Raw genomic sequence first — 25,545 nt, forward strand, 5'->3', positions numbered from 1 at the left:
AAACCCAAGGAGGGGTCACTATGAGTTGGGCCGACTCGACGGCACATAACAACAACAACAAGAGCTACTGAATTATACACTTATATGGGTGAATTGTATAGTATGTGAATGATATCTCAATAAAGCTGTTTTTTAAAAAAGGCCCTCAGACCATCCAAGACATGCCCTGTTGGTGAGTGTGGAAATACACCTACTCCTCGCTTATAGACTATCTTATTATCCAGTATTTCACATTTACAACAATAATGAGAAAATTTATTATCTGACTATTTTGCACATTAACAACATATGCCTGGCAATGACAAACACTAACATGCAAGGGGAGAATACTGTTGGCTGTAATTATTAAGATTATGTGTCACCTTGGCTGGGCTCTGATTCTCAGTGGTTTGGTTATATAATGATGCTATTTGTCAGTTATGTAATTATGTAATCATCCTACATTTTGTGATCTGATGTGGTTATCCTCCATTTTGGCATAATGCCAATTTTCACATAGGAGCTCTGGTAGCATAGTGCCTAAGGTACTTGACTGCTAACCAGAAGGCTGGTGGTTCAAACCCACTAGCCACTCCTCGGAAGGAAGGTTGGGCAATCCTACTTCCATAGTGATACTGTCTCAGAAACCCAAGGAGGGGTGGCTATGAGTCAAAATCAACTCGATGGCAGTGGTTTTTGGACCCTGACCTTGTCAATATGTGATAAATAGGTGTAATGGGGCTCAGAGGACAAGATGTCCCTAGGTGGCACAGACTGCTCTGTGCTCAACTGCTAACCTAATGTTGGTGGGTTGAACCTGCCCATCAGTACCTTGGAAGAAAATCTTAGCAATCTGCTCCCATAAAGATTAAGAAAACTACCAAACTCATTGCTGTCGAGTTGATTCCTACTCGTGGCAAGCCTACAGGACAGAGTAGAACTGCCCCATAGGGTTTCCAAGGCTGTGATTTTTATAGAAGCAGATTGGCATATCTTTCTCCCTCAGAATAGCTGATGGATTTCAACCACTGACCTTTCTGTTTGCAGCTGAGTGCTTAACCACTGCACCACCAGGGCTCTTTCCTGTAAATATTACATTCAAGAAAACCCTATGGAACAGTTCTACTCTGTCACATGGGTTGCCATGGGTTGGAATTGACTCCATGGCAACTAACAACAACAACAAAGAGGGCCAGGGAGCAGAGGGGAAGAAGGGGAAATGTTAGAGGGGAAGGTTAGGAAATGGCCTTAGGGAGGAGAGGAGTGGCTCTGAGAGTAAAAGTCAGATCCTGAGACAACCAGGCAGCTGTGGATCCTGGGTGCCCTTCCCACATCTCCTTCCTCAGAGGATCTGTAACCTGCTTACATCCCATCCTGAGGACAACCTCCCCAAAACACACACAGGCAGTTGGCTCCAAGGGAAGGGAAGAGGCTGGAGGAAGAAAGATTGAAGGAGGAGGAAGAAGTGATGAAGCCATAAAACTACACTCAACTCTGTATCTCTCACCCTAACCCATACATACACACCATGGCCTGTCACCCCTCATCTGCTTGCATTCTCAGCTGACTGGAGGAGCCAAGGCCCTAGAAGTCATCATGGCACCACCTATAACCCAGAATTTCTCCTCCTTCTCTCTTTCCCCTTCTCCCTCCCTTCCATTCTCCCTATCTTGCTTTCTCCTCCTCGCCCTTTTCCAGCTGACCAATGTTACCATTTTAGACCTCTCCAGGACTTTATTTAAAAGGATATGCTATGATGACCACAGTTACCCAAGGGCTTAGAAAATATATATTTTTAAGTTCTCATGCAAAGGAGGTCTATTGGTGTTAAACCTTGGCACGGGGTCCACAGGGCCCTGATAAAAGCTCAACATCCATTTGGGTTGAGCTTACCAAACAGAGTATGTTCTAAAGCTGAGAGGGGGATGCGAAGGGAAAGCTGAGGAATGGGAGTGGGGGGATGGGCAGGGGCCTGGGTTAGGAGGATATGGTGGCAAAGGAGGTGGGCAGTTATCACTGTGGTACCAGATAGCATTGGGCAGAACCCCTGGAGCCCACGCCAACACTTGGGTTGTCAACCAGCACCCTGGTGAGAGGGCAGCAGATGGAATACAGCCTAGCTGGGAGGGGACCTGGCTGGAGCATCCCCAGCTTCCTCACTCATGCCAGAGTCATCTGTCACCCTCCTTGTCCCCTGACGGCCTTTCCTCATGGATCCAAACCATACCCACCAGGGATGTGTCTTGGACGGGCACAATCAGCAAGCCAGCCGTTTTATGCTATGAACTCAGTTTTGGGGAACATACATACATGTGGGAGGCTCCCTGAAGACATTGAGACACACACAGTGGCATGTGTACACTGAGGAGAGGAGGGATCAATTGGAGACGGACTCCTAGCCTCCTTCCCCTAAACAAGGTCTCTGCAATTCTGGCCTTTAACTTCACTTGGAAAGAGATGTGCGGGGAGATAAAACAAGAAGCAAGTTCCCTGTTGGTGTGGGAAGGGCATAGGGCCATTAACCCCTGTACCACCCCATCTTATCCCTCTCACCTCAGACATCAGGCCCCACTAGCCCCAATGGTTGGGTTCAGTTGGAAAAACACACTTTGGGGTATCTGTTTGGAGAGAGGATCCCAGGAAATGGGAAGGAAAATGAGAAGAGGTATTGAGGCAGGGTATTGGAAAGGACACTAGATTTCTAGTCCTCTGTAGAGCATCTGACCAGCCTTATGATAGAGGACATTTTGCTTATATCTCCAAGGCTCAGAGATGCTCAGGCTATGAAGGTCCCCTCTCTAGGGCTTGTCCTTCTTGAGGAGTTGTGAGAAGGTGATGAATGTGAGAGCTACCATCAAGCCCTTCCTCTGCTCCAACCTGAGCAGGTCCATCTAGGCAGTGAGATGCAGTTCAAATTGAGACCAAAACCCACCAAAAAAAAAAAATTTCCTCCTCCTCTTCCTTCTTATTCTCCTCTTTCTCCTAATAAACAATAGTAACAACTTCTGGTGAAACAACAACGAAGAAAGGATGGGGGTAGGGAGAGCAGTGGTCTAAGTTAAACAGATTCCAGATAGGGCTGGAGGAGTGGGAGAAATCAAGAGTGAGGAGAAGAAAGGATGGCAGCTTATAGAAGGGGGCCAAAGGGGGCCGAGATCATTCAGAGGTGAGATCTAGATTGAACCAACACAAGGTTGAGTTCCTGAGGCAAAAGCAGGGAATCTCATTCTTCCCTCAAGTTCACTGACCAAGGAGAATAGCTCACACAGTACTAAGCACCAGCTCTGTACCAGGGAAGCAACCCTATGAAATGGGTCATGTAAATACCCCCAATTACCAGAGTAGGAAGCAGAGGCTCAGATGGTTAGTAGCTTACCCAATGCCACAGAGTAAGTGTTGAGCATGGGATTAAGCCTAACTCCAGGCTCCAAACTATGCGCGTAACCTTTATGTTACACTGCCTGTTGAAGAAAGGTTGGTGAGCCAGCACCATCTTTGTTAACTGAGAGAATTAACAGGGGACTTGTTGCTGAACTTGATCTCTTGTTGTTGTTGTTGTTAGGTGCTGTCAAGTTGGCTCCAACTCATAGCGACCCCTGTGTACAACAGAACGAAACGCTGCCTGGTCCTGCACCAGCCTCATAATCCTTGCTATGTCTGAGCCCATCGTTGCAGCCACTGTGTCAGCCCATTTTGTGAGGGTCTTTCCCTTTTTTGCTGACCCTCCAGTTTACCAAGCATGATCTCTTGATACCTCCTTATTCTTCCCACTGCCCCAACCAAACAAACCCATCCTCCTGTCCCACATCAATGGCTCCTCCAGACTTTCCTAGTTCTGGAAATGAGTCCCTGTCCTCCCAGTCTCCCGGGTTTCCAGTATATCCTCATTCCACATGAAAATAGTCACTGAGTCCTGCACAGGAAGTCCCCTCTAGGACTCTCATTTTCCATTGTCATCATCACTGTCCTAGGCCATGACCCTATGGTAGCCCCTGAAATGAGCTCTTAGCTTTCAAGGGCCCCTTTCCAGTTCATCAGGTATGACCTTTGAGTGAGGGTCTGAACCCCTTACTTCTTCCAGCACCTTCAAGACATAGTTTTTTTTTTTTTTTTTAAATCAGTTGCCATTGAGCCAATTTTGACTCAGGGTGACCCCATGTGGATTCAACCCCATGTGAGTTCCCCCTCTTAATACAGTTCCTGACAGATTATCTATCCTGTTTATTGTCTATCTGCTTTACTCATTAGAATGAATACTTGTGAGGACAGGGATTATTGTCTGTTTTGCTGTATTCCTGCTGCTATATTGAGCACATAGTAGATGCTCAGCAACTGTTTTGAATGACTTTCCCCAAATCAACCCAGAAGGGAGGAAGCTCCTAATTCTTAATTTCTCTCACAGGAAAAGAGCCCAAAACTATCCATTGAAGGGATAATCATGCATGTGGCTTATCCCTGGGACCCTCCCATCCATTAGAGAGAGTTCCTCCCACTCCTCCAGCAGGTAGACTTTCCAGTTAGCAGCTGAGTGTGTTAACCATTGGCACCACCCAGGGGCCTGGTAGATGGTGGAATACACAGACTCCAACCCAGTACTCTCCATAGATTCATGCGTGGGCTTCTGACCAAAAAGAGCGTGGCTCAACCCAGGGAAGCCAGACTGTTGGTACAGGAATGAGGGAAGGCCCTGGTCACAGCATCAAGGCCTCTCTGGGGTCCCTTTGGGGTCCCTGGGGTTTGGACCCTCCTGGTCCCCACTAAGAAAAATTTGTTGGCCTTAAGGATCAGGGAGAGGTTCTCTTGTGGGCTGAGCTTTGCTTCTATGACGGCCACAAGGACTTCCCTCACATAAACACTTTCCCAGGCCACCACTGACAATGTGGCCACTGAAGACCCCTCCTCTGTCTTCAACTCCAGTCTCTCAGTGGAGAGAAGCAGGAAGCACACCTATCCCCCTGGCTGCCACTTATTCTTTGTTGAAAATCTGAGGTCCTCAGGGAATAATTCAGTCTGTTGGAGGAGTCACAGTCCCCACCCTTGATGTGTACCTTGTCTGATGGGGGCAAGGAGATACAGGAGTGAGGCAAGCCTCCATTAGCGCCTACATGCAGAGTAGAACATGCTGGTGGCTAGCATGGTACTTGACAGTTGAAGGCTCTGGTGGGAGGGGAAGACCCCACCCCCACCCCAGAACTCTCATATCGCATTTTAACAGCCTTCTCTCTGCCTTCCCATGTCCCCTGCCAACTACCAGTAACCTAGTCCCTTTCATTCTGCCCAACAGCTCAACGTCCAGCCTCCTGCAGGGACAGCCCAGAACCCTCCATCCAGGCAGCCTCCACTGAGCTGGTAATCCTTGTGTATCACCCATCAGGGAATGTCCCACTCCCCCTCCTTCAGCCCAAAGTCTTCCCAGAAGGGCTTGTCCCTGACACTCCAACCTTTTTATCCTGAAAGCATCTTCATTTCTAAAAGCCACCTTCCCACTGAATGGCTGCCTTTCCCTTCAGCTGCCTGGAGACTCTCATCACAACTAGAAAAGGTATGTCCTGTGCTAGCTCTGCCTTTGATGCCTGCTGCCAGATGTCCATCCCCAGAGCTGGCCTGGCCTCTTTCAGGATGCAGCCAGCAGATGTGGACATGATGCTTCTCCCTAGAAGAGGAGGCCTGACAGGTATGCACCCAGCACCCAAATGGCAGGTCTCCCTGATGGCTTCTCTGTGGCTCCCTTGACTGGGTGTGGGGAGGTCCTGGGCCCCACAAACACACCATCTGGTGCATCCAGGAGCCGGGAGCAGCGGTGTATCCTGGAGAGGCTTGGTGCAATTACTCGATTCCCTCTCCTTCTCCTGCACCTTCCTCGTTCTTCCGCAGGTATTCCGGCTGCTCAGTACCTCTTCCAGCCTGCTGCATTGGAGTGTGAGTGCAGAAGAGATCCTGCCTTTGGTGCCCATCAGAACTGGATTTGAATCCTGGCTCTCCCACCTCTCAATTGTGTGACTGTGGGCAAACGACTTGCCCTCGTTGAGCTTCAGTTTCTTGTCTCTGTAAAAGTGGCTCTTGTGAGAGCGATGAGGATCCATGGGATAAAGCGTAGGACCCAGTGCTGACTCAACCAAAAAAACCCAAGCCCATTGCCATGGAGTTAATTCTGAATCATGGCAACCCATATGTTACAGAGTAGAACTGCTTAATAGGGATTTCTTGACTATGATCTTAAGGAGCTCTGGTGGCATAGTGCCTAAGGCATTTGACTGCTAACCAGAAGGTTGGTGGTTCAAACCCACCAGCCACTGTGTGGAAGGAAGACTGGGCAACCTACTTCCATAAAGATTTACCACCTCAGAAATCCAAAGGGAGTGGGGGTTGCTATGAGTTGGAATCAACTCGATGGCAGTGAGTTTTTTTATTTTTTCAATCTTTATGGAAGCAGATCACCAGGCATTTCTTCCACAGCTCTGTTGGGTGGGTTTGAACCATCAACCTTTCAGTTAGTAGTTGAGTGCAAACCATTTGTTTCACCCAGGGACCTAGTGCCTGACCCAAGAGCTAGTTCAGTGGGCTGTGGCCACCTAGTTGTGCCCTAACTGCACACAGTGGCCTCCAGTGATGGTTTCCACCTTTGTCCCTTCTTTTGAAGAGTAGCTCCAGGGCCTTCTCCCCCAGGAAGCCCTTCCCAATTGACTGCAGTCTGGTCTGACTGCGTGTTGGGCCTCTCTACAGGGAAGGGCGAGTGAACTCTTTAAGCTGGTCACTTGGCTCCACCTTACAATCTTCAACAGTGGCTACAGTTGTTGAAGGAAGGGACTTGCCCTTCAGCCCTGCCTGGAGGTGTGAACGCTCAGGCAACTGAATGGAATTATAGAGACTTGATCCAGGCTTCAACTAGTTGATCTCCGACAGTCCCACTTCTCTATTGGATCCAAGTTTCCTCAGCTGTTCGAACATTAATTACAGGGTTGTTGTTGTTGTTATGTGCCATCGAGTCGGACCCCACTCATAGCGACCCCTCCTTGGGTTTCCGAGGCAGTATCATTATGGAAATAGATTGCTCCATCTGCCTTCCAAGGAGTGGCTAGTGGGTTTGAACCACCAGCCTTCTGGTTAGCAGTCAAGTGCCTTAGGCACCATGCTACCAGAGCTCCCAATTACAGGGTAGCTGGTGGCACAAACGTTTAAGTGCTAGGCTGCTAACTGAGAGGTTGGCAGTGACTCCATGAGAGAAAGATCTGTAAAGAAAATAGCCCAGAAAACCCTATGGGATAGTTCTATTCTGTTACATGGAGATGAGTCGGAATTGATTTGATGGCACCTAACAAGAATTGCCTAAAGCATTTGACTGCTAACCAGAAGGCTGGCAGTTCAAACCCACCAGCCACTCCTCAGAAGGAAGATTGGGCAATCTACTTCTGTAGGGATACTGCCTCAGAAACCCGAGGAGGTGTCACTATGAGTTGGAACCAATTCGATGGCAGTGAGTTTGGATTTTTTTTTGGTTTTAACAACAATTTTTATTAAGTACCAAACATTAGGCTAAGGACTTCTCACTTAATCCATAAGACACATGGATGAAGCAGTGTGGTAGTTATGTTTGTATGTCAACTTGGCTGGGCCTGGTTGAGTGACTGAGCAGCTGGTGGTAGTTATTCCCTATGATGAGACTGGCCACATTTCCATGGTGGGATCTATCACAAGCAGCTGATATCACAAGCCTTAGGAAATGCGCTCTGCTTCCTGTATATAGGGAGAAGCCTTGAGAACCTTTGGCCTTTGGCATGTTTGGACCCTGCATGTAGCTGTGCCGTTGCTCAGCAGCCTGCTATGCCCTGCTGACCTTGAGACTTACAGTGGACTTAAGTTAATGGCCTGCCGTGTGGATTGGTAACATCGGGATTGTGCCTTCTTACTTGTCAACCTTGGGGCTTCTCAGCCTCACCAGCCAACAGCTGTCTGGGTGAAGAAATGAGTCTGGCTCCAGTGGGCTGGAAGCAGGAGGCAGAGCTGGACCCTAAATTTGAGGGGCTTTTACCCAGCCCCTGGAACCTGGCACTTTAAACTTGGACTTAAAGCTTCCAAATTGTAAGAATAAACTCCTGTTTGTTAAGGCCATTCCGTTTGTGGTATATCCCTGTCAGAACAACATTAGGTAACCAGAACAAGCAGTATCTTTATTCCCATTTTACAGATGAGAAAAGTGAAGTTCAACTTTCCTGAAGTCATACAGCTAGTAGCTGAGCTGGGATTTGAACTTAAAGCCCCAGCTGTTATCCATATCCTCTGCTGCCCTCAGTTGTAAAATAAGGCAGTGAAATGGATTTTGGGGCTCACTGGCTTCCCCCTCATCCATGATTTCACCATTGCACCTCTTGCGTCCCTCACAGCACTCGGCACAGAGCCGGACACTCATCCTGCTCAAAACATTTCTCAAACTGAACTGCGTTGCAATGCCCTCTCCTGTCTGTGCTTTGTCTGTGAGGAGGCACCAGGAACAGGGTGTGGCTGAGCATGGGCATTCTCCCCTATTACAGCCTCCCACCCTAGGGAAGGGCCCTCTCCAGTACACGCTCTCTATGTTATTCAAGCATTATCTGGAGTTGCACATCTGGAAACACTTGAAATGGGCTTTGAATTCAGGCCCTGCCAGGAGTCCATGTGATGCAAGGTTGGGGGAGACTTTCTACTAAGGGAAGGAGAGGCATGCTTGGCATGTGACCGACTGAGGTGTCTCAGCTTACCAGAGGCCTGGGCTGAGGTCTGTCTGGGCCTTGCTGTGCAGCCAGTGGGCTTGCCAGGCAAATGGTGGTGCCATGTCTGCCCACACGTGTAGAAAACAGGTTTCAGGAACACCAAGGAGCCTTTGTACAACCAAGCCAGTCCTGCAAGCTTATTAAACCATATCTCTAGGGAAACAAAATCTGTATGGATATTAAATAGAAAACCAATTTGCTCTGTAAACTTTCACTCAAATCACAATAAAATTTTTTTTAAATGGTATAAGATATACAAAATATATTTAAAAAGAAAAGCCCTGCACAGCTTAAAAAAAAAAAAAAAAAGATACTACTTAAAAAATAAAACCTATCCTCTACGACCCCTCCTTGACCTCACTCTTAGGCAACACCAGTTGTCATTTCCAGATGATCATTCTCTTGAATATATCTGGTTTGTTCCTTTCTCTGTTTATGTTCAGATGGATTTATCTAGAGTCTATTGAACCTTTAGAAGCTAACTCCAGGGCCCTTAGCTTCAGGAAGTTTCTCTGGTTACAATGCCAGTCAGTCCTTGTCTGGGACTCCCACCCCTTGCACATCTATCTATTGCCTTTCCCCACTTCAGTTCCTCAGCCTCACTTGGCCTTCCTTGGACTTGTGCCCCATGCTCTTCACTCTGACCCAATGAGGGGAGACCGTGGTGCCTATACTCCCATTCCCAGCCTCAGAGCAGGCGATTGTGTGTTTTTGGTTTGAACCCAATGGTCCTTGCAATGGTATTGGCACCATGCTGGCCACTTCAGCCTTACTAACTGTAGGCTGTTGAGCTGTCACTCCTCTCTGGGTCTCAATTTTCTCAGCTGTGAAGGGAAAAGCTTGAATGAGGCAAGATGCAGTCTTTGGGCTCCCACGGCAGCCTAAGACTCATCCCTCTTATCCCAGTTCCAATGCATGTGAGTTGTGTTAACTAGAGGATAGCACCACCTGTTTGACTCAATTTTGTCAACTTATACTTTTGGGGTAGAACTCCTCTGAGGATTTGTTATGGACTGAATTGTGTAACACCTATACCTGTGGATGTATTCCCATTTGGGAGTAGAGTTGTCTTCGTGATGTTAATGAGGCCATATCACCGTAGGAAGGAGTTCTGGTGGTGAACTGGTTTAGTGCTCAGCTGCTAACCAAAAGGTCAGCAATTTGAACCCACCAGCCAATTCGTGGAAGAGAGATTGGCAGTCTGCTTCCATAAAGGTTTATAGTCTTGGAAGCCCTATAGGGCAGTTGTACTCTGTCCTTTAGGGTCACTATTAGAATAGACTTGATGGCATCAAGTTTGGGATTTTTTGCATTTGTTTCTTAATATCAGTAGAGGGTGTATCTCAAACCTAAATGGGTTGGAGATACACAAAGCACAGATTAGACTGAGAAAAACAAGCACAAATGAGGGTGCGGGAGATGCTTCCTAGAATTCCCAAGGAACTGTTGTTGTTATGTGCTGTCGAGTTGGCCCTGACTCATAGTGACCCCTCCTTGGGTGTCTGAGGTGGTATCACTACGGAAGTAGATTGCTCAACCTTCCTTCTGAGGAGTGGCTGGTGGGTTTGAACCACCAGCCGTTTGGTTAGCAGTCAAGTACTTTAGGTACTATGCTACCAGTGCTCCCCGCCAAGGAACTAGGGAATGGGAAATGCTGGAGTTATAGAAGCTAAGACAAGGACTTCTCCGGAGCAGAGAACCTGCCCCTAGAGACAGTGCCCTGAATTTGGACTTCTAGTCTTCCAAGCTGTAAGAAAATAAATTTCTGTTCTTTAAAGCCACCCACTTGTGATATTTGTTACAGCAGCAACAGCTAAGACAAGTTAGTTAACTCACATAAAGCACTGGAAATAGTGCTAGACATAGGAATGTTTGGAACTGTCTGTCTGGCTTGCCCATTGGTGCCTGGAGGGGCCAGACTTGCTCCTCACTGTATTCCCTGTGCCCAGTGCAGGCAGAGCTCATGGACAGAAGGTCCTCAGAAGGATTTGATGGGGGAACAGAGATGATGAGGCTGCTATTGGCCACCTCAGGGGCCTGCTGTGCCTGCTCCCTGTTCAAACTCAGCTTACTCACAATCTGGAACTCCGACCCCTGGTCTGGAAGCTCCACCTGGGGACCACCTGGTCTGGAAGCTCCATCTGTCTGGGCGCTCCATCTGGGAATTCTTGTTTCACAGGATCACAGATCACATGTACACGTGAAGGCTGAGGCCTGGGCCAGAGTCCGGACTTTCTTCCCCTTTGCCTCCAATCAGCCATCAGTCAACACTGCCCTCTGCCATGTTTGTTGTGAAGATGGTTTCTCTCCACCACCTGGGTTTGACTCCAGCCACTGTTGGCCATCTCATCCCTTGCAGGTGCTTGGGTCATCTTTATCAGGGTCCCTGGGGTGTTTGCTGTCCCCACTGTTGGTTGTTCCTTGTTGACTGGAGGCTTTGTGGTGCCTGTTTCTTCTCTTCCTCCTCTTTTCAAGTCTCTTTTCCTTTCCCCTCTGGGGGTTCCTTGACTCCTTTCTTGTTTCCTGGTGGTGGGAAGTTGGCAAATGGAGGTAGGCAGAAGGGTGCTCCAAGAGGTCTTAGGGGACACCTGATTGTAGTCCCTGATTTGACTGATAAGGAAACAGGTTCAAAGGGGAGAGGTGGCTTTGCCAGGGTTTCACAGTGAGTGACAGAACCTGGACTGGATTCCAGGTCTACTGGCTCCTGTGCACGCATATAGTACGTTATGTGTGTGTGTGTCTGTGTGTGGGGGTTGGCCACATAGTTCTGTGGCTCTTTGGAGGGCAGGCTAGAGCTGTCATGGTATGTTTTTTAGAGAAAGTGAATTTGAGTTGGATCTTAGAGGATGGGTAAGATTTACCTGGGAGGTGGGAGAAGGCTTTCTGGGAGGGCCTCAGGTATTCCTGGGGAAGGGACAGCCTGTCTGGGGTCCTGGCTCTCTTGGGTGCTCAGCAGAGACTTTTCAGGATCCCTCCCAGGCCAATAACCTTGGACAAACCCCATAGCCTCACTGAGACTCAGTGTCCTTTTCCATAAAAGGGAGAAAGCCATCCCTGCCTTGTAGGGCTGATTCATAATACTAGCATCAGTGAGAGCTTACACTTAATGGGGTGCTTACCATGTGCCAGCCCCTGGGCCAAGTGAACACTTCATGTGTTATCTCATGGAACTTTTGAAACAAGCACACCTTTCCCTACCACTCCTTCCTCGGCAAGCTATTTGAGGAATAAATGCTATGAAGCATGTGAACCACTTAGCATTATCCCAGGCACATAATACAACCAAACCCGGTGACATCAAGTTGATCCCAACTCTTGGTGACTGTAGCAGTTAAGGTTGTATGTCAACTTGGCTGGGCCTGGTTTTGAGTGGCTGGGTAGCTGGATGTAGTTATTCCCCATGATGAGACTGGTAATCAATTCCATGGTGGAATCTACCATGAGCAGCTGCCTTAGGGATGTGGTCTGCTTCCAGTATACAAGAAAATACTTTGAGGACAGTCTCAAGCTTCTTGGCACATTTGGATCCTGCATTTGGCTGAGTCATCAGTGAATGGCCTGCCATGTTGTCTGCCCATCTTGAAACTGTTTCTGGACTTGAACTAGTGGTCTGACATGTTGCTTGTTTTGGGACTGCCATTTTACTTGTTGACCCTGGGTTTGTCAGCCTCAGCAGCCAGCAGCTGCCTGAGTTAAGAGAAGCCTCCAGCTTCAGTGGGCTGGGAGCAAGAGGCAGAGCTGAAGCCCAAGGTTGAGAGGCTTTTACTCAGCTCCTATTGCTGGCACTTTGAACTAGGACTTCTAGCCTCCTAAACTGTAAGGGAATAAATCCTTGTTTGTTAAAGCCACCTACCTGTGGTATTTGTTAGAGCGGCACAAGAGAACCAAAACTGAATATGGTACCGAGAGTAGGGTGCTATTCTAACAGATACCTAACATGTGGAAACAGGTGCGGAGTGCATCCTTGGACCTGAGATCCCTGCGCTGATACTGGCAGAGAGACACGGCAGCAGAGCCAAGAGACCAGCATAAGACAGAGCAATAAGCTTACATCCCACAGAGGAGACAGCTGGATGCTTTTGGGCAGGCAGCTTCCTGGTGGAGTGGGTTGCCCTCGGGCATTAATTAGCAGAAGCTGAGAGACCAAGGAAATGGGAAGCAGAGCTGCCTCAGCCTCAAAGGGTAGGACCAAGGCCTCTGGGGGTAGAACCACCACAGCCTGCTACATTTCAGTCAGATCTTCACCAACTTCGTTCTGAAATGTGGGGCTCCATTCATGATGGCCAGTAAGAAGGGGCCATAGCTGCTGCACTAAAGTGAGGGAGCAGGGCTGCCATGCCCAAGGGGCAGAGGAATGGGGCCTGCCAGGCCAAGGGGATGAGGTCATCACTCAGACGGACTGGGAGACTCAGGCCACCAAATGAAGATGTACACAGGTGCCACGTTGATAAGAGGTGCAATTGTGGTAGTCACGAGAACAAAAAACAGCAACCCTACAGGACAGAATAGGACTGCCCCATAGGGTTTCCAAGGCTGTAGATTTTTATGGAAGGAGACTGCCCTATTATTTTCCCTTGGAGTGGCTGGTGGATTTGAACCACTGACCTGATTAGTAATTGAGCACTTAACCAATGAGCCACCAGGGCTCCTTAGGAACATACATACCACTCATTAAATTGTAGCAATGATAACAAATACAGTTATCTGGTCTGGCTACCGTGGCTGTTTTCTTGCTTCCCCTCCAGAGCTATGAGTCTCTTTCTAGTAATAGCTCTGCTAGAAGCTGTGTCTTTGGACCAGTGTGGAATTTTGCATAGCCTTTTTCTCTTGCATCTCTGTCCCTTTTGGTATCTCTCTTGGGGACGCACAGTGTGGGCATGTGTCCCTGTCCCTCAGTCTCACTGGTCCCATACTTTCCTCAGGGTAGGGAGTGGGTGGACCTGAGAGACACAGGGAAGGGTCAGAGCATGTGGGGGGCAGCAGGCCATTTCTGCCTCTGATATCCCCCTGAAGTCTCTCCTGGGTTCCTCAGTTGCTCCTCTCTTTGATGGAGAAACTAAGGCTCTAAGAATGAAGGGCGACACACAGACTCTGGACAGGCGCTCCAGACTGACAGGAGGGTGCAGCAACTCCAGTCCATGTGTCCAGGGCAGCTACAAAATCAGGCACCTGCCTCAAAGCTTTTCTTTTCATTTTTATTTTAAAGGAAAAAAAAAAAAAAACAAAAAAACCCAAACAAAACAAAACAAAAACAGTGCAAAAACCCATTTTCCAGTGTCAGCCATGCCCACCCCCCTACCCCCAGGTCACCCCACCCTGACTCGGGGCCTGGCTCTTCTTCCCACTTAGCACCCCCTCCCCTCTCATGCAACCCATAGGGGCAGGAGGCTCCACTTCCCTGGAGTGCCAGATCCCAGGGGGAATTGGGGGGAGGGGGGAACTAGGGGGCAGCCCTTCGATTGGCCTGCCACCCCAGGTCTCCAGCCATGGCACCAGGTACCCCTCTTGGCTCTCATTAACCCTTTCCTGGCTATATTACTCGCCTGGGGGCACTGATCTGGGGGAACTCCCGTCCATGCCCCTCTTTGCCCCAGGGCCGGCTCGGGGCTCTCCTCACTGAGGTTGGGGGGCTCCCTCCCTCCCTCCATGGTAGGGAAGGGGGGTGAGATCCCCAGGTTTAAATACCTTAATGAAAGCAGGGGTGGGGGAGGAAGGGGCTTTAGATCTAATAAATTATTAGCATTTTAGTGTCCATGGGGATGGGTGGAGTGGGGGCAGGGGTGGCCTCCAGGGCCCCCCTCCCCTTACTGGTGAATCTCATTCTCTATGAGGCTGTCCTCGCAAGACTGGAAGTCTGTGTCCGTGAGGCCATCGGGCGGCATCAGCAGCTCCTCATCTTGGGACGAGGATGATGGGGGCTCGTCCCCTGAGCTCCCGGGACCCCCATCCCCATCCCCGTCCACCTCTGAGTCCTGCAGCACCTGAGCGATGTATTTCTGAAGGGGGAGAGGGGTGGAGGGGTGAGGATGGACAGCAGCTGTCCTTTGAGGGGTGATTAAGGATCTTAGGGCCCACAGGGGGCACTCTGGGGTCTGTGAGGATAGCAGAGAGGACAGGCCCTCAGGGGGAAGGGGACAGCCCTCCAGTGACCAGATCTCTCCCTGCCTCTGGGGTCTTTGGGAAGATTAATGGGACACCATCTTTAAAGTTGGTGAGTTTCAATCAGAGACCCATTCCCACCCTTGGCCACAGCATGGGGCACTCACCGCAGATTTGGGGACAGCGGCAGCAGTGGGGGGCCGTCCATTGCTCCTGGGGTCCACGGTGTCTGTCTCTGTGTGCTCAATCTTGAGAGGCCCAGAATAAATCAGGGAGTGGGGCATGCCCCTGCCTCCAGTTGCAATCATGACCCCCACACCCTCCCACTCTCAGCAGCCCTGCTGATCTAGCCTCAGGCTTCAGGTCTCAACCACCCCCTGCTGCCCTCTGCACCCCCTGAGCTTCTGTCCTGAACCATCCCCATTACCCCTTGCCCCCACACCTTGTAGTTGTGGGCACTGAGGTATTTGAAGTGTCCGAAGCAGACGTGGCAGAGACAGATGACGATGGTGATGACCAGGACCACGAATGTGAACATGGACGTGGGGGCTAGGAACCCTGGTATGGGGGTAAAGATGGAGCTGCCACTTCTGCTCTGGGGCCCTTCCCAGGGGCCTTGTCACACCAGCTTTTGCTATCTTCTGAATGCCATCCCCACCGTCCCAGCACCCATGCTGTGCTATCTATCTATAGCCTCAAGCTGACCTCTCCCAGGCCCCTGCCTGAGACTCTGGTCACCACGGACCCTCTGTAGCCTGCTCTTCCTCGATGCTGGCTGGGAGCAGCCCCTTCCTCTGCCACAGCTCCCCAAGGGTGGGCGGCAACCCTCACCTGTGCGCATGGTGGAGAAGAAGAGTAGCCAGAAGAGGCAGAGGATGGGCGCAGCCACCACCTGGTTCACAGCCCCTGAGTGGATCTTCTTGTCTAGCTTGGCCGGCAGGTAGGCGTAGTAGAGATTGTACCTGTCTACCAGGTGCTTCAGCAGCATGTACATGAGCCCTAAGGGACAGCCACATGGGCCCTGACCTCGGAACCAGTGCCGCCAGACTGCCATGTGTCCGTCCACAGGTTGTCTCGGTCCTTCACTTGAAGGCTGGCCTCCTTCCTCCTACCCCAGCCCCAGTGCAAGGAGGGCACCCTCATGCCCTCAGCATCACCACCACCTTCAGCTTCCTCTGGTTCAACTCTCCGTTCTGCCGCCCCTCGCTAGTATAAATTCTACTATTAGAAATGCATTCACTTGGATCAACCAGCATTCTCCTGAAACTTACATTCCTTTCCTACCCTTGTTCCTAAGAAGATTAAGTGTAAATTAGGTGACAAGTTCTATTTCCCTGGAGCCTGAGGGAGTGGGAGTTTTCAGAGGAGGACAGGGGGTTAGTTTGGGAGATGGAAGCAGAGCCTTCCATAACAAGGGAGAGTGGTTAAGGGGTTAGGATGTTAACAGCAGGATAGTTGAAAACAAACTTTGCTAACTGCTTCAGAAAGAGAAGGTTTGCCCAAGTCACACAGCTCAGCTATGGCAGGGTATATTTCAGTGAGTGGCAAGGACTCATCCCCACTCTGGAATCAAAGGCCTTTTCTGAGATTATAGGGCTGTGCACAGTGTGCCTGTGTAGGTATGTGTGTCTGTGTGCATGTCATATGTGTGTTCCTGAACAGGTTAGTGGGTGTACGATGTGTGTCCTAATATATCCAGTTGAATGGAGACAGTGGAGTATGGCCGTGTTGTGGTGACTTTTCCCAGGGACCCAGCTGGGTCCAGCCTTTACTGAGCTGGCTTTCCCCTTCTTTCCCCCAGGCCAGGCCCCAGACTGAGGCAGGGACCAGGCGGGAGGCCCGAGGGGCCAGGCTCCCAGCCGGGGCCCTGTCCACTCGGGGTGGCCTGCCTTACTAGTGTGGTGCAGGTGAGGTCCTGGGTCCCCCCGAGCAGGGCCCAGGTCCCGGCGCGGCGGTGCCTACCGAAGGGCACGATGATGGGGCAGGTGATACTGTAGGTCATGACCACCGTGAAGACGCACATCATCCAGGCGTAGGCTGCGCCAAACTGGAACTCGTAGGCCTGATGCTGGGGGGGAGATGGGCAGGAGGTGGCTCAGGGAAGGGAGGGGCAGGTTGGAAGGGGGGACAAGGCAGGTGGGAGGGGAAAGGGAGCCAGGAGCACAGCCACCAGGAAAAGAAACCTCATGTATAGGGAGGGAAGGCAAAGCAGATGGAGAGAGGGGCTGTGGCTGAAAGGAGATCAGGGAGGGAGCAGTGATGGGGGTGAGGAGGGGCCTTTAAGGGGCCAGGCTGGCAGGTGGGAGGGAGGAGTTGGGTGCACGTAGGAATGAGATACTCAGAGCTCCCTTGTAGGTTCACAGCAGAGTTCCTAGGAAACCCAACCTTGCCCAATTCCCATAACAGAACTCTAGACTATTAGAATTGGCAGGAGCCTTCAGAGTTATCTGTTGACCTATCGCTATACTTATGGGGAAACTGAGGCACCAGGTGGGAAGGGATGGTTCAGGGCCACATGGATAGTGGAAGCAGAACTGGGGTCCTTAAGTCCTAGCCCACCCTGTGCCCCACACCCTAGCCTGACTAATGCTATTTCTGGCTGGGCCCACAAGGGGGCATTGGGCAGGCCGCTGCTGCCCTAGGCAGCCATACCCTCTTCACGTTGCGCCTCTCGGCAGCTGAGCGTGCCAGGCAGAGCCGGATCATGTACATGAGCAGGCCCGGGATGCGCAGCAGGTCCATGGCGTTGCCGATAAAAGCTGAGGCAATGACGTAGTTCACGAAGAAGGCGCCGTTGTCGGGCAGGAACACGCACCTGTGGGCACCAGGTGCTCCAGCACTGCGCCCTCAGGGTGCCTGATATTTGCCTGCCCATTGCCAGATTGACAGCACACCATGCCCTCACCCCCAATGTGCCAGTCTCCATGTGGTTCCCCCAGCCTAGCCCCTCAAGCACCTGGACCCAGTCTCCACAGTGTGTACCCAGAGACAGACATCAGAGTATGAACAAACACCTTCAAAGTGAGCCCCAGACCCTTCAGAGTGCGACTGAAAGGGCATGCCCTGAGCAGGTGAGCCCAGAGAGACCCTAGAACTTGTGCCCTATAAAGACCCAAGGAAACAATGCTCAAGACCCCTAGTACTCAGGGTAACACTGTCTGAGATCTTAGACAGCCCCCAGTGAGACCCCCAAAGATCTCCAGGTATACGAACCCCAGAAACACCAAGAAATTTTCCTCCTTGGACTCCCCAGAGTGTGAGCCTCAGACATCTCCAGAACACAAGCTTCAGACCATTCTTAGAGGGGGAACCCAGGAAGCTTTGTAGATTCCCAGGATACCCCAAGTATGAGCCCCAAATTACCACAGACAGCTTACAGCTTGTGTTCATATACACAGCCATGGTATGTGTCTCCCTAAGCACCACAGCAGGGATTCCCAGAGAAAGTGGCCCATAAAGAATGCCATAGTCACTTCCAGATAAGAGCCAAGATGTTCCCAGAACATTTGCCTTACAAACATCCCAGGCCTCAGAGTCCCCCATAGATTCTCTCAGAGTTGTGAGCCCAAGAGCCATCTACAGATAACCAAATGTCCAGAGACCTTCAATGACACCCCTAGGACCCTCCCAAGTCACCACCAAAGTATGAGCTCAGATCCCACTACAGGTACCTTCTCAAACCTCTCAGGTGAAATTCCAGAATATGAGGCCCAGGACTCTTCAGAATACCCTGACTGTGGGTCCCAAAGTCCCAAACACACCTTGAGGGTGAGCTTCAAAATCCAGAGATATTCCCAGAGATGGGCCCCAAAAGAGACTCAGGGATGTCCCCCATGTATGTACCTGAGATACCCTACATGTGGCTTCCTTTGGGATGGCAGGCCAGGCCTGGACTGGAAGCTCTCCCTTTCACCTCCTCCCTAGTCTGGGGCTGGAAGCTTTGCTGCAGCCTCCCAGGGGGTGCTGGCAGTGTCCCCAGTCATACCCGCTCTTGCTATCAGTCCCCTCCCTTAGGGGCCCCAATCACTCACTCAAACCGAATAGCCGCCTCAGCCAAGAACTTCTTGTCAAAGAGCCAGCGGAAAAAGAGGTCTAGGCTGGAGAGGAGAGGAGAGGTGGGGTGGAGAGCTGGAATGGTTCCCCAGATGCAGGGCAGGTAACTCGGATGCCTGGGGATGTCCAGGCTTCTAGTCTTGTGCCCCTTGCTCTATAGGGAAGGTGGGGAGGGGAGGAAGCAGAGGGGGAGCCTGGGCTGCCCCTTCTCCCTGCATCCAGCAAAGCTGCCACTCTGGCTTCTGTGCCTCCCCCAAAGCTCACCTGCTCAGTCCCAGCGAGGGCAGAAGCAGCACCATGAAGATGAGGAAGGTGTAGCACTTGTGCATGGTGGTCCTGTTCTCCCCGGAGCTGTGGGGCAGGTCACACAGGGCCAGAGGGAAGGTCAGCCCGGCCAACACACCTGCTCCCTCTACCAGTCCCGGGTCCTCAAGAAAAGTGGGCTTTCTGAGGTGAGGATGCTAGGTGCCATCCCTCCCCTGCCCACTCTGGGACAGCCAGAACAGGGACCCTAAAGGGGCAGTGGGGATGGAGTAACATTTTGGAGAGGCCACAGTGAGATGTGGAATATGGGGGTGTCTCACCGTGTCCAGTGGGCTTCAAAGAAGGCAGAGTAGTAGACGATGGTGGGGAGCAGAGCCGAGAAGCACCACAGCAGCAGGGTGGGGAAGAATTGGGTGATGATGGGGTTCTGGAGGGGGGACACAAGGATATGTTGGGTGGGGCCAGTCTAGTGCGTTGTGTGGGTTTGCCTTGCTCACCCACCACTTCCTCTACTGAGCCCTGGGCCCCACAGCCTCATGACAAAGGTCAAGAGTATCTGGGGGGCTAGGGGTGAGGGCGGGGGTCAGGTGTCATATGTATATATCTCCCCAGGGTGAAAAATATTAACAGGTAACATTTAGGGCACAACTACTATGTGCCAAGCACTGATCATATACTTTACTTGTATCTATCCTTAAAACAGGAGCTCTGGTAGCATAGTGCCTAAGGCACTTGACTGCTAACCAGAAGGCTGGCGGTTCAAACCCACCAGCCACTCCTAAGAAGGAAGGTTGGGCAATCCTACTTCCGTAGTGATACTGCCTCGGAAACCCAAGGAGGGGTCGTTATGAGTCAGGGCTGACTCGACGGCATACGAACAACAACAACAACATCCTTAAAACAGTGACATTATCCCTTTCTACATATGAGTAGGCTGAAGCCAAAGGAGCTCTGGTAGCATAGTGCCTAAGGCATTTTGACTGCTAACCAGAAGGCTGGGGGTTCAAACCCACCAGCTACTCTGTGGAAGAAAGATGGGGCAATCTACTCCTGTGAAGATTTACTGCCTTGGAAAACCAATGTGGGTCACTATGAGTCGGAATTGACTGGATGGCATGAGTTTCAGTTTGGTAAGCTGAAGCAAAGAGATTCAATACCTTACCCAGCTAATAAGCAGTGAGCAAATTTGAACCCAGGCAGTTTGGGTCTTATTCGTTAGGCTATTATCACTCAATGATTTTCACAGTGTTCTTTTGAACTGTGAGGTTCCAAGGAAGTATGCTGTAGGTATGGCAGGAAGAGTGAGGGGAGGACAGGCAGAAGCAGCCTTTACTCCATTTCATCTGGATAGCCTTGCTCTTCCATGTTGGGTTTCATGGAAGATGCTTTTTAATAAAGGGGTCAGAATCTAAGTTTGCAAGCTAATGATCTAGTCTAAATTTCCTATTTTTCAGTTGGAGAGATGAGGGATCGGGACTTCTCGAAGGTCAGATGGCCCATCAAGACTGACCTAGGCTCTTTCTCTTCCCTGGATGTTTCTCTGTTGTTGTCAATGAGTCGATTCCAACTCATGGCAACACCCTCTGTGCAGAGTAGAACTGCTCCAAAGGGTCTTCAAGGTTGTGACCTTTCAGAAGCAGATTCCTCCCCCCAAAAAACCCCAAACTCACTGCCATTGAGTCAATTACGACTCATAGTGACCCCCTTCGAGTTTCCAAGGTAGTAAATCTTTACAAGTAGATTGCCCAACCTTCCTTCCGAGGAGTGGCTGGTAGGTTTGAACCACCAGCCTTCTGGTTAGCAGTCACATACCTCAGGCACTACGCCACCAGAGCTCCTTCAAAAGCAGATTGCTAGGCCTATTTCCCAAAGTGCCTCTGGGTGGGTTTGAACCACCACCCTTCTGGCTTATATTGGAGCACTTAACTGTTTGCACCACTCAGGGACTCCAGGATGTCTCTCTAAGTGTGTGAAAAGCTGATGGGGGAAGGTGATGGTGAGCCCAAGGGTTTGAAGCTCAAGGTTGTGTGGGCATGTCTTGGTGAGGTGGGAGCTAGATTGGGCAGGAGGCACTCTGGTTTTCCCACTGAAGGAGGGAGTCAGGGCCTGGTATCTGCATTGTGACACAGTGTGGGGGGTGTGGTGGGGTGTGAGCCTCACGTTGAGGTACTCCACAGGCTTGGTGACGTTGAATTTGTCCATGGTGGTGATGATGATGGCTGGGGTGGTAAGGAAGAAGAGGAGGATGAAGAGGACGACATTGATCACCAGGCATCGCAGCCACCAGATAAAGCCTCGGATGGAGAGGTGCTCCCTGGGGAGGCAAGGAGGAGGTCACCCAGGAACTCAGAGTCTGAATGGTCCCCATCGACCTCCCTGTCCCCCCGCCCACCTATCGGAGCCCATCTCATGTGGCCTGCCCCTGCCAACCCCACTGTTTGCTTACCAGTAGATGTTCTGGGGATCAGGGGCATAGGACACAGTCCAGTTGGAGATGTGCAGGGACTCACTGCAGGATGAGGAGCGGGGCTCCCCACGGCAGGTACAGCCCTGGCATTTACACACGTTGAAGTCCTTCAGGATGCTGGAGGATGGGCACCAGTTAGTGCTGCACTATCCGGGGATCCCACTACCGATGGCTGGTGGGGAGCACAGGGACCTGGGAGCCCCAGTGATCAGGGGGAAGGGCCGGGGAGGGCAGGTGGGGTAGGGGCTCACATGGCAGTGATGGTCTCATTGTGGAAGGTGACAAAGGCCATGCCAAGAGGCTTCTCGTTCACCTTCTCCTTCTCCCGCTTGTAGTCCTCCTTCAGCTTTTGCTCCAGCTTCGTGTAGTACTCAATGGCCTCCACCTGCCAAGGGTAGGCATAAGCAGGGCTCAGACCTGTATTACCTACTGACACTTACTCTGCTCCAGACACTGCCCAAAGCTCCTTTATATGTAGTAACTCACTTCATCCTCACAGGAACCCAATAAGGTAGGTACATTTAGCCCCATTTTGTTGCTGGGTGCCATCAAGTAGATTTTCAACTCGTAGTGACCCCATGCCACAGAGTAGAACTGTCCCATAGGGTTTTCTTAGCTTTAATCTTCACAGAAGCAGATTACTAGGTCTCTCACAGAGCCTCTGGGTAGGTTCAAATTGCCAATTGTTGGGTTTGCAGACTTTGTCCATGGTCACAGAGCTAGTAAGTACAGCACAATGCTATCCCTTAGCTGACCTTCTCTGATTTGGGGTTTGAAAATTTGTTTACTGTACGGACTGTGGGACTAGTGCCTCAAGGACTACAGGGACAAGTGGGACCCACTGAGGGAGGGGCTGCACCATGCTTCCCCTCCAGTGCCCTAGGCTTGCTTCCTATGGGAGTCTTTTTGCATTTGGGTATTTCTGTGCAAGGCCTGCTTATGTGTTTGTTCCTGGGGTTGTGGGACAGGGTTCCACCATGGGACACGTCCACCTCTACACTGTGACCTATATCCTCAGGACCTATCCAACTCCTCCCCAGGCCCATGTGGCCAGGCATGGCCAGCCTGTGTCATACCTGCTCACAGCCACGCACCACACAGCAGCAGAGGTGGCCGCAAGGCTTGGGGTTGATCATGGTAGGGACATTCTCCTTGCTCTGCAGGTTTGTAAAATAGAGCTTTCCCCGCTCGGCCTTCTTCCTGCAGGACCCAGGTGTCCAGTCATCCACTATCCAGCCAGGGCTGGCTCTGGGTGGGAGGATAAGTGGGGAGCCCAGCCTGGGGGTCATCTACTCCACTCCCTGAGGACACAGACTGTCTTTTTCTTGGAATTGTTTAGGATGCATGGTTCAGACATGCCCCCAGGCCAGGGTCTCCCTAGCCATTCCTCAGGGTCCAGAAGTTCATCCTATGGTCTGCCCTGAGTTTCTCATGCTGTAGGTGTAGCGTGGGGACTGAGTCTCCTTCTCCCCTTTCCAGAGCTGAATCGACAGGTACTTCATGGGTAGAATTAAAGTCCAAAATGCTCTGGGAAATACCAGGTTCCTGTGTGGCAGCTGAGATGCCCTCCACCATGGACAGGGGGCCCTTGGGTGTAACCTTCTCAGCCCACCTGCCCCATTACCTCTCTGCATCCAGGAACATAAGGCGAGCCACGTTGTAACATGGGCGGGCTTCAAGAACTGTGCAGTTGGGATAGGCCTCCCTGAAACACACCACTTTTATCATCTCCTGCAGGGACCCTGCCTACCTGTCCCTGACTTCCCTCCAAGACCCTATCACTTCCAGAACACACATTCCCAATTTCTGTTCCCTTACTTATTCTACAAACGTGAGAGCCCCCCAAGAGTAGACTTTGAAAATCTTCCCTGTGTTTATGTGAGTAGGGTGAATGTGCCTGTCCTGTGGTTGAGCGTGATGTGGGCTGCTGAAGCTGGTGCACACGGGCATGGGGCTGGTGAACCTGAGGCTGTGTCTGATACTGTGTCTAGGACTGTAAACTTCACATTGAGAGAAACTGTTTCTGGTCTTAGGCTGTTCCCTTAACCCTGTTCCAGAAGACTTGGCCACAGTCTAACACTTAGCCTTTGACCACAGACTGATCCCAAGTTAATGACCACTAATCAATCCCTAGTCTACAGAGTGATCTCTAACCCTGGCCTAAGACTGCCCAGAACTGATCCTGTACCTTGACCTGAGAATGACCTCTAATCCTGGCCAGAGACTGACCTTTAATTGACCTCTAACCCAAACTCAAGTCTAACTCCCTTACCCTAATCTGCAACTGACCCCAACTTTAACTTGAGACAGACCCACATTTAGGCTGATCAGACAGGCTATCCTGACTCACCAGGACCTGGTACTTGGCACGGCTGGAAAGATGCTTGCTGACTGGGTGGAGAAACAGTTACTTTTTGATTCTGATTACATACTGCTCCTTAACCCTAATGTAGATTGAGGCCCCATTTTTTAATTTTTAATGAGAGAGCACCAAGTGTTAAAGATGCATGAGGTACAGTTCTAAAGTAGAAGATGGACCTCCTAAGTCCAGAAGAATTTAGAAACTTCAATCTGAAATTGTCAACATTTCCCAGGGGGCTACTGACCTTTCCCCTGACACTGCCACTCCTCAGACCACTTTAGGTTTCCTCTTTAGAAGGGGCTTCAGCCCCTCTGACAATCTGAGCCCTCATTCTTAACAGACCACAAAAAAAATTCTGTTGCTGTTGAGTTGGTTCTGATTCATGGTGACCCATGTGTCAGAGGAGCCTGCACTCCACAGAGTTTTCAATGGCTATGATCTCTTGGAAGTAGACTGCCAGGCCTTTCTTCCGTGATGGCACTGGGTAGATTCAAATCACCAACCTGTTGGTTAGTTGCTGAGCACAAACCATGTGCACCACCCAGGAATCTCCTACCAAACTAATACCTACCTAATCGCAAGCACGTAAGCCCCCTGATTTTGCACAGGGGATATACCTTATTATGCTGAGACAGTGCTCCAAACCAAACAGACCCTGGACCAGGACCACCAAAATAAAAAAACCAAACTCACTGCCATCAAGTCAATTCCAACTCATAGTGATCCCCCTTGGGTTTCTGAGGAAGTAGATTGTCCCATTTTCCTTCTGCAGAGCAGCTGGTGGGTTTGAACCTCCAATCTTTTGGTTAGCAGTCAAATGCCCTTACTTACTACTGACAACCAGACCAGGAAATGACACTGGAGATTGCATGACAGAATTTTGCAAGACCAACAACCTATTCATTGCAAATATCTTTTTTCAACAATGCAAATGGTGGCTATACATGTGGACTTTACCAGATGGAGTATATAGGAATCAGATTTGACTACATCTGTGGCAAGAGGAGATAGAAAAGTTCAGTATCTTTAGCCAAGACAAGGCCAGGAGCTGACTGGAAGATATTATCAACTGCTCATATGCATGTTCAACTTGAAGTGGAAGACAATTAAAACAAGTCCACAAGAGCCAAAATATGATCTTGAATATATCCCTCCTGAATTTAGAGAGCATCTAAAGAATAGACTTGATGCACTCAACACCAATGACCGACAATCAGAAGAATTGTGGAATGACATCAAGAAAATCAACCATGAAGAAAGCAAGAGGTAATTAAAAAGACAAGAAAGAAAGAAAAGACCAAAATGGATGTCAGAAGAGACTCTGAAACTTGCCCTTGAAGGGGGAGTAGCTAAAGCAAATGGAAGAAACAACAAGATAAAAGAGCTGAACAGAAGATTTCAAAGAACAGCTCAAGCAGACAAACGCAACAAAACTCAACCATTACCGTGGAGTCTGATCTGACTCATAGCAATCCCTCTTTGGGTTTCCAAGCCAGTATCACTACGGAAGTAGATTGCCCAACCTTCCTTCTGGGGAGTAGCTGGTGAGTTTGAACCACCAGCCTTCTGGTTAG

At 50.4% G+C, this 25,545-nt stretch overlaps 1 protein-coding gene across 1 annotated transcript in view; it reads right to left on the reverse strand.

The window, feature by feature from the left end:
- Positions 1-14,530: 14,530 nt before the first annotated feature.
- The window catches only part of TMEM63B (transmembrane protein 63B), a 21,541-nt gene continuing 10,526 nt past the window's right edge, over positions 14,531-25,545 (reverse strand). The window contains exons 10-23 of the mRNA XM_007936192.2: positions 23,234-23,314; positions 22,686-22,809; positions 21,861-21,994; positions 21,589-21,726; positions 21,303-21,456; positions 19,463-19,569; positions 19,143-19,229; positions 18,857-18,922; positions 17,478-17,640; positions 16,788-16,893; positions 15,657-15,824; positions 15,268-15,383; positions 14,993-15,073; positions 14,531-14,722 (exon numbers count right to left, since the gene is read on the reverse strand). Coding sequence (XP_007934383.1) covers positions 14,531-14,722; positions 14,993-15,073; positions 15,268-15,383; positions 15,657-15,824; positions 16,788-16,893; positions 17,478-17,640; positions 18,857-18,922; positions 19,143-19,229; positions 19,463-19,569; positions 21,303-21,456; positions 21,589-21,726; positions 21,861-21,994; positions 22,686-22,809; positions 23,234-23,314 — 1,717 coding nt within the window. The remainder of the gene's footprint in view (positions 14,723-14,992; positions 15,074-15,267; positions 15,384-15,656; positions 15,825-16,787; positions 16,894-17,477; positions 17,641-18,856; positions 18,923-19,142; positions 19,230-19,462; positions 19,570-21,302; positions 21,457-21,588; positions 21,727-21,860; positions 21,995-22,685; positions 22,810-23,233; positions 23,315-25,545) is intronic.

The sequence above is a fragment of the Orycteropus afer genome, unplaced genomic scaffold (assembly GCF_000298275.1).
Source record: "Orycteropus afer afer isolate SDZICR_OR568_19922 unplaced genomic scaffold, OryAfe1.0 scaffold00034, whole genome shotgun sequence".
NCBI lineage: Eukaryota > Metazoa > Chordata > Mammalia > Tubulidentata > Orycteropodidae > Orycteropus > Orycteropus afer.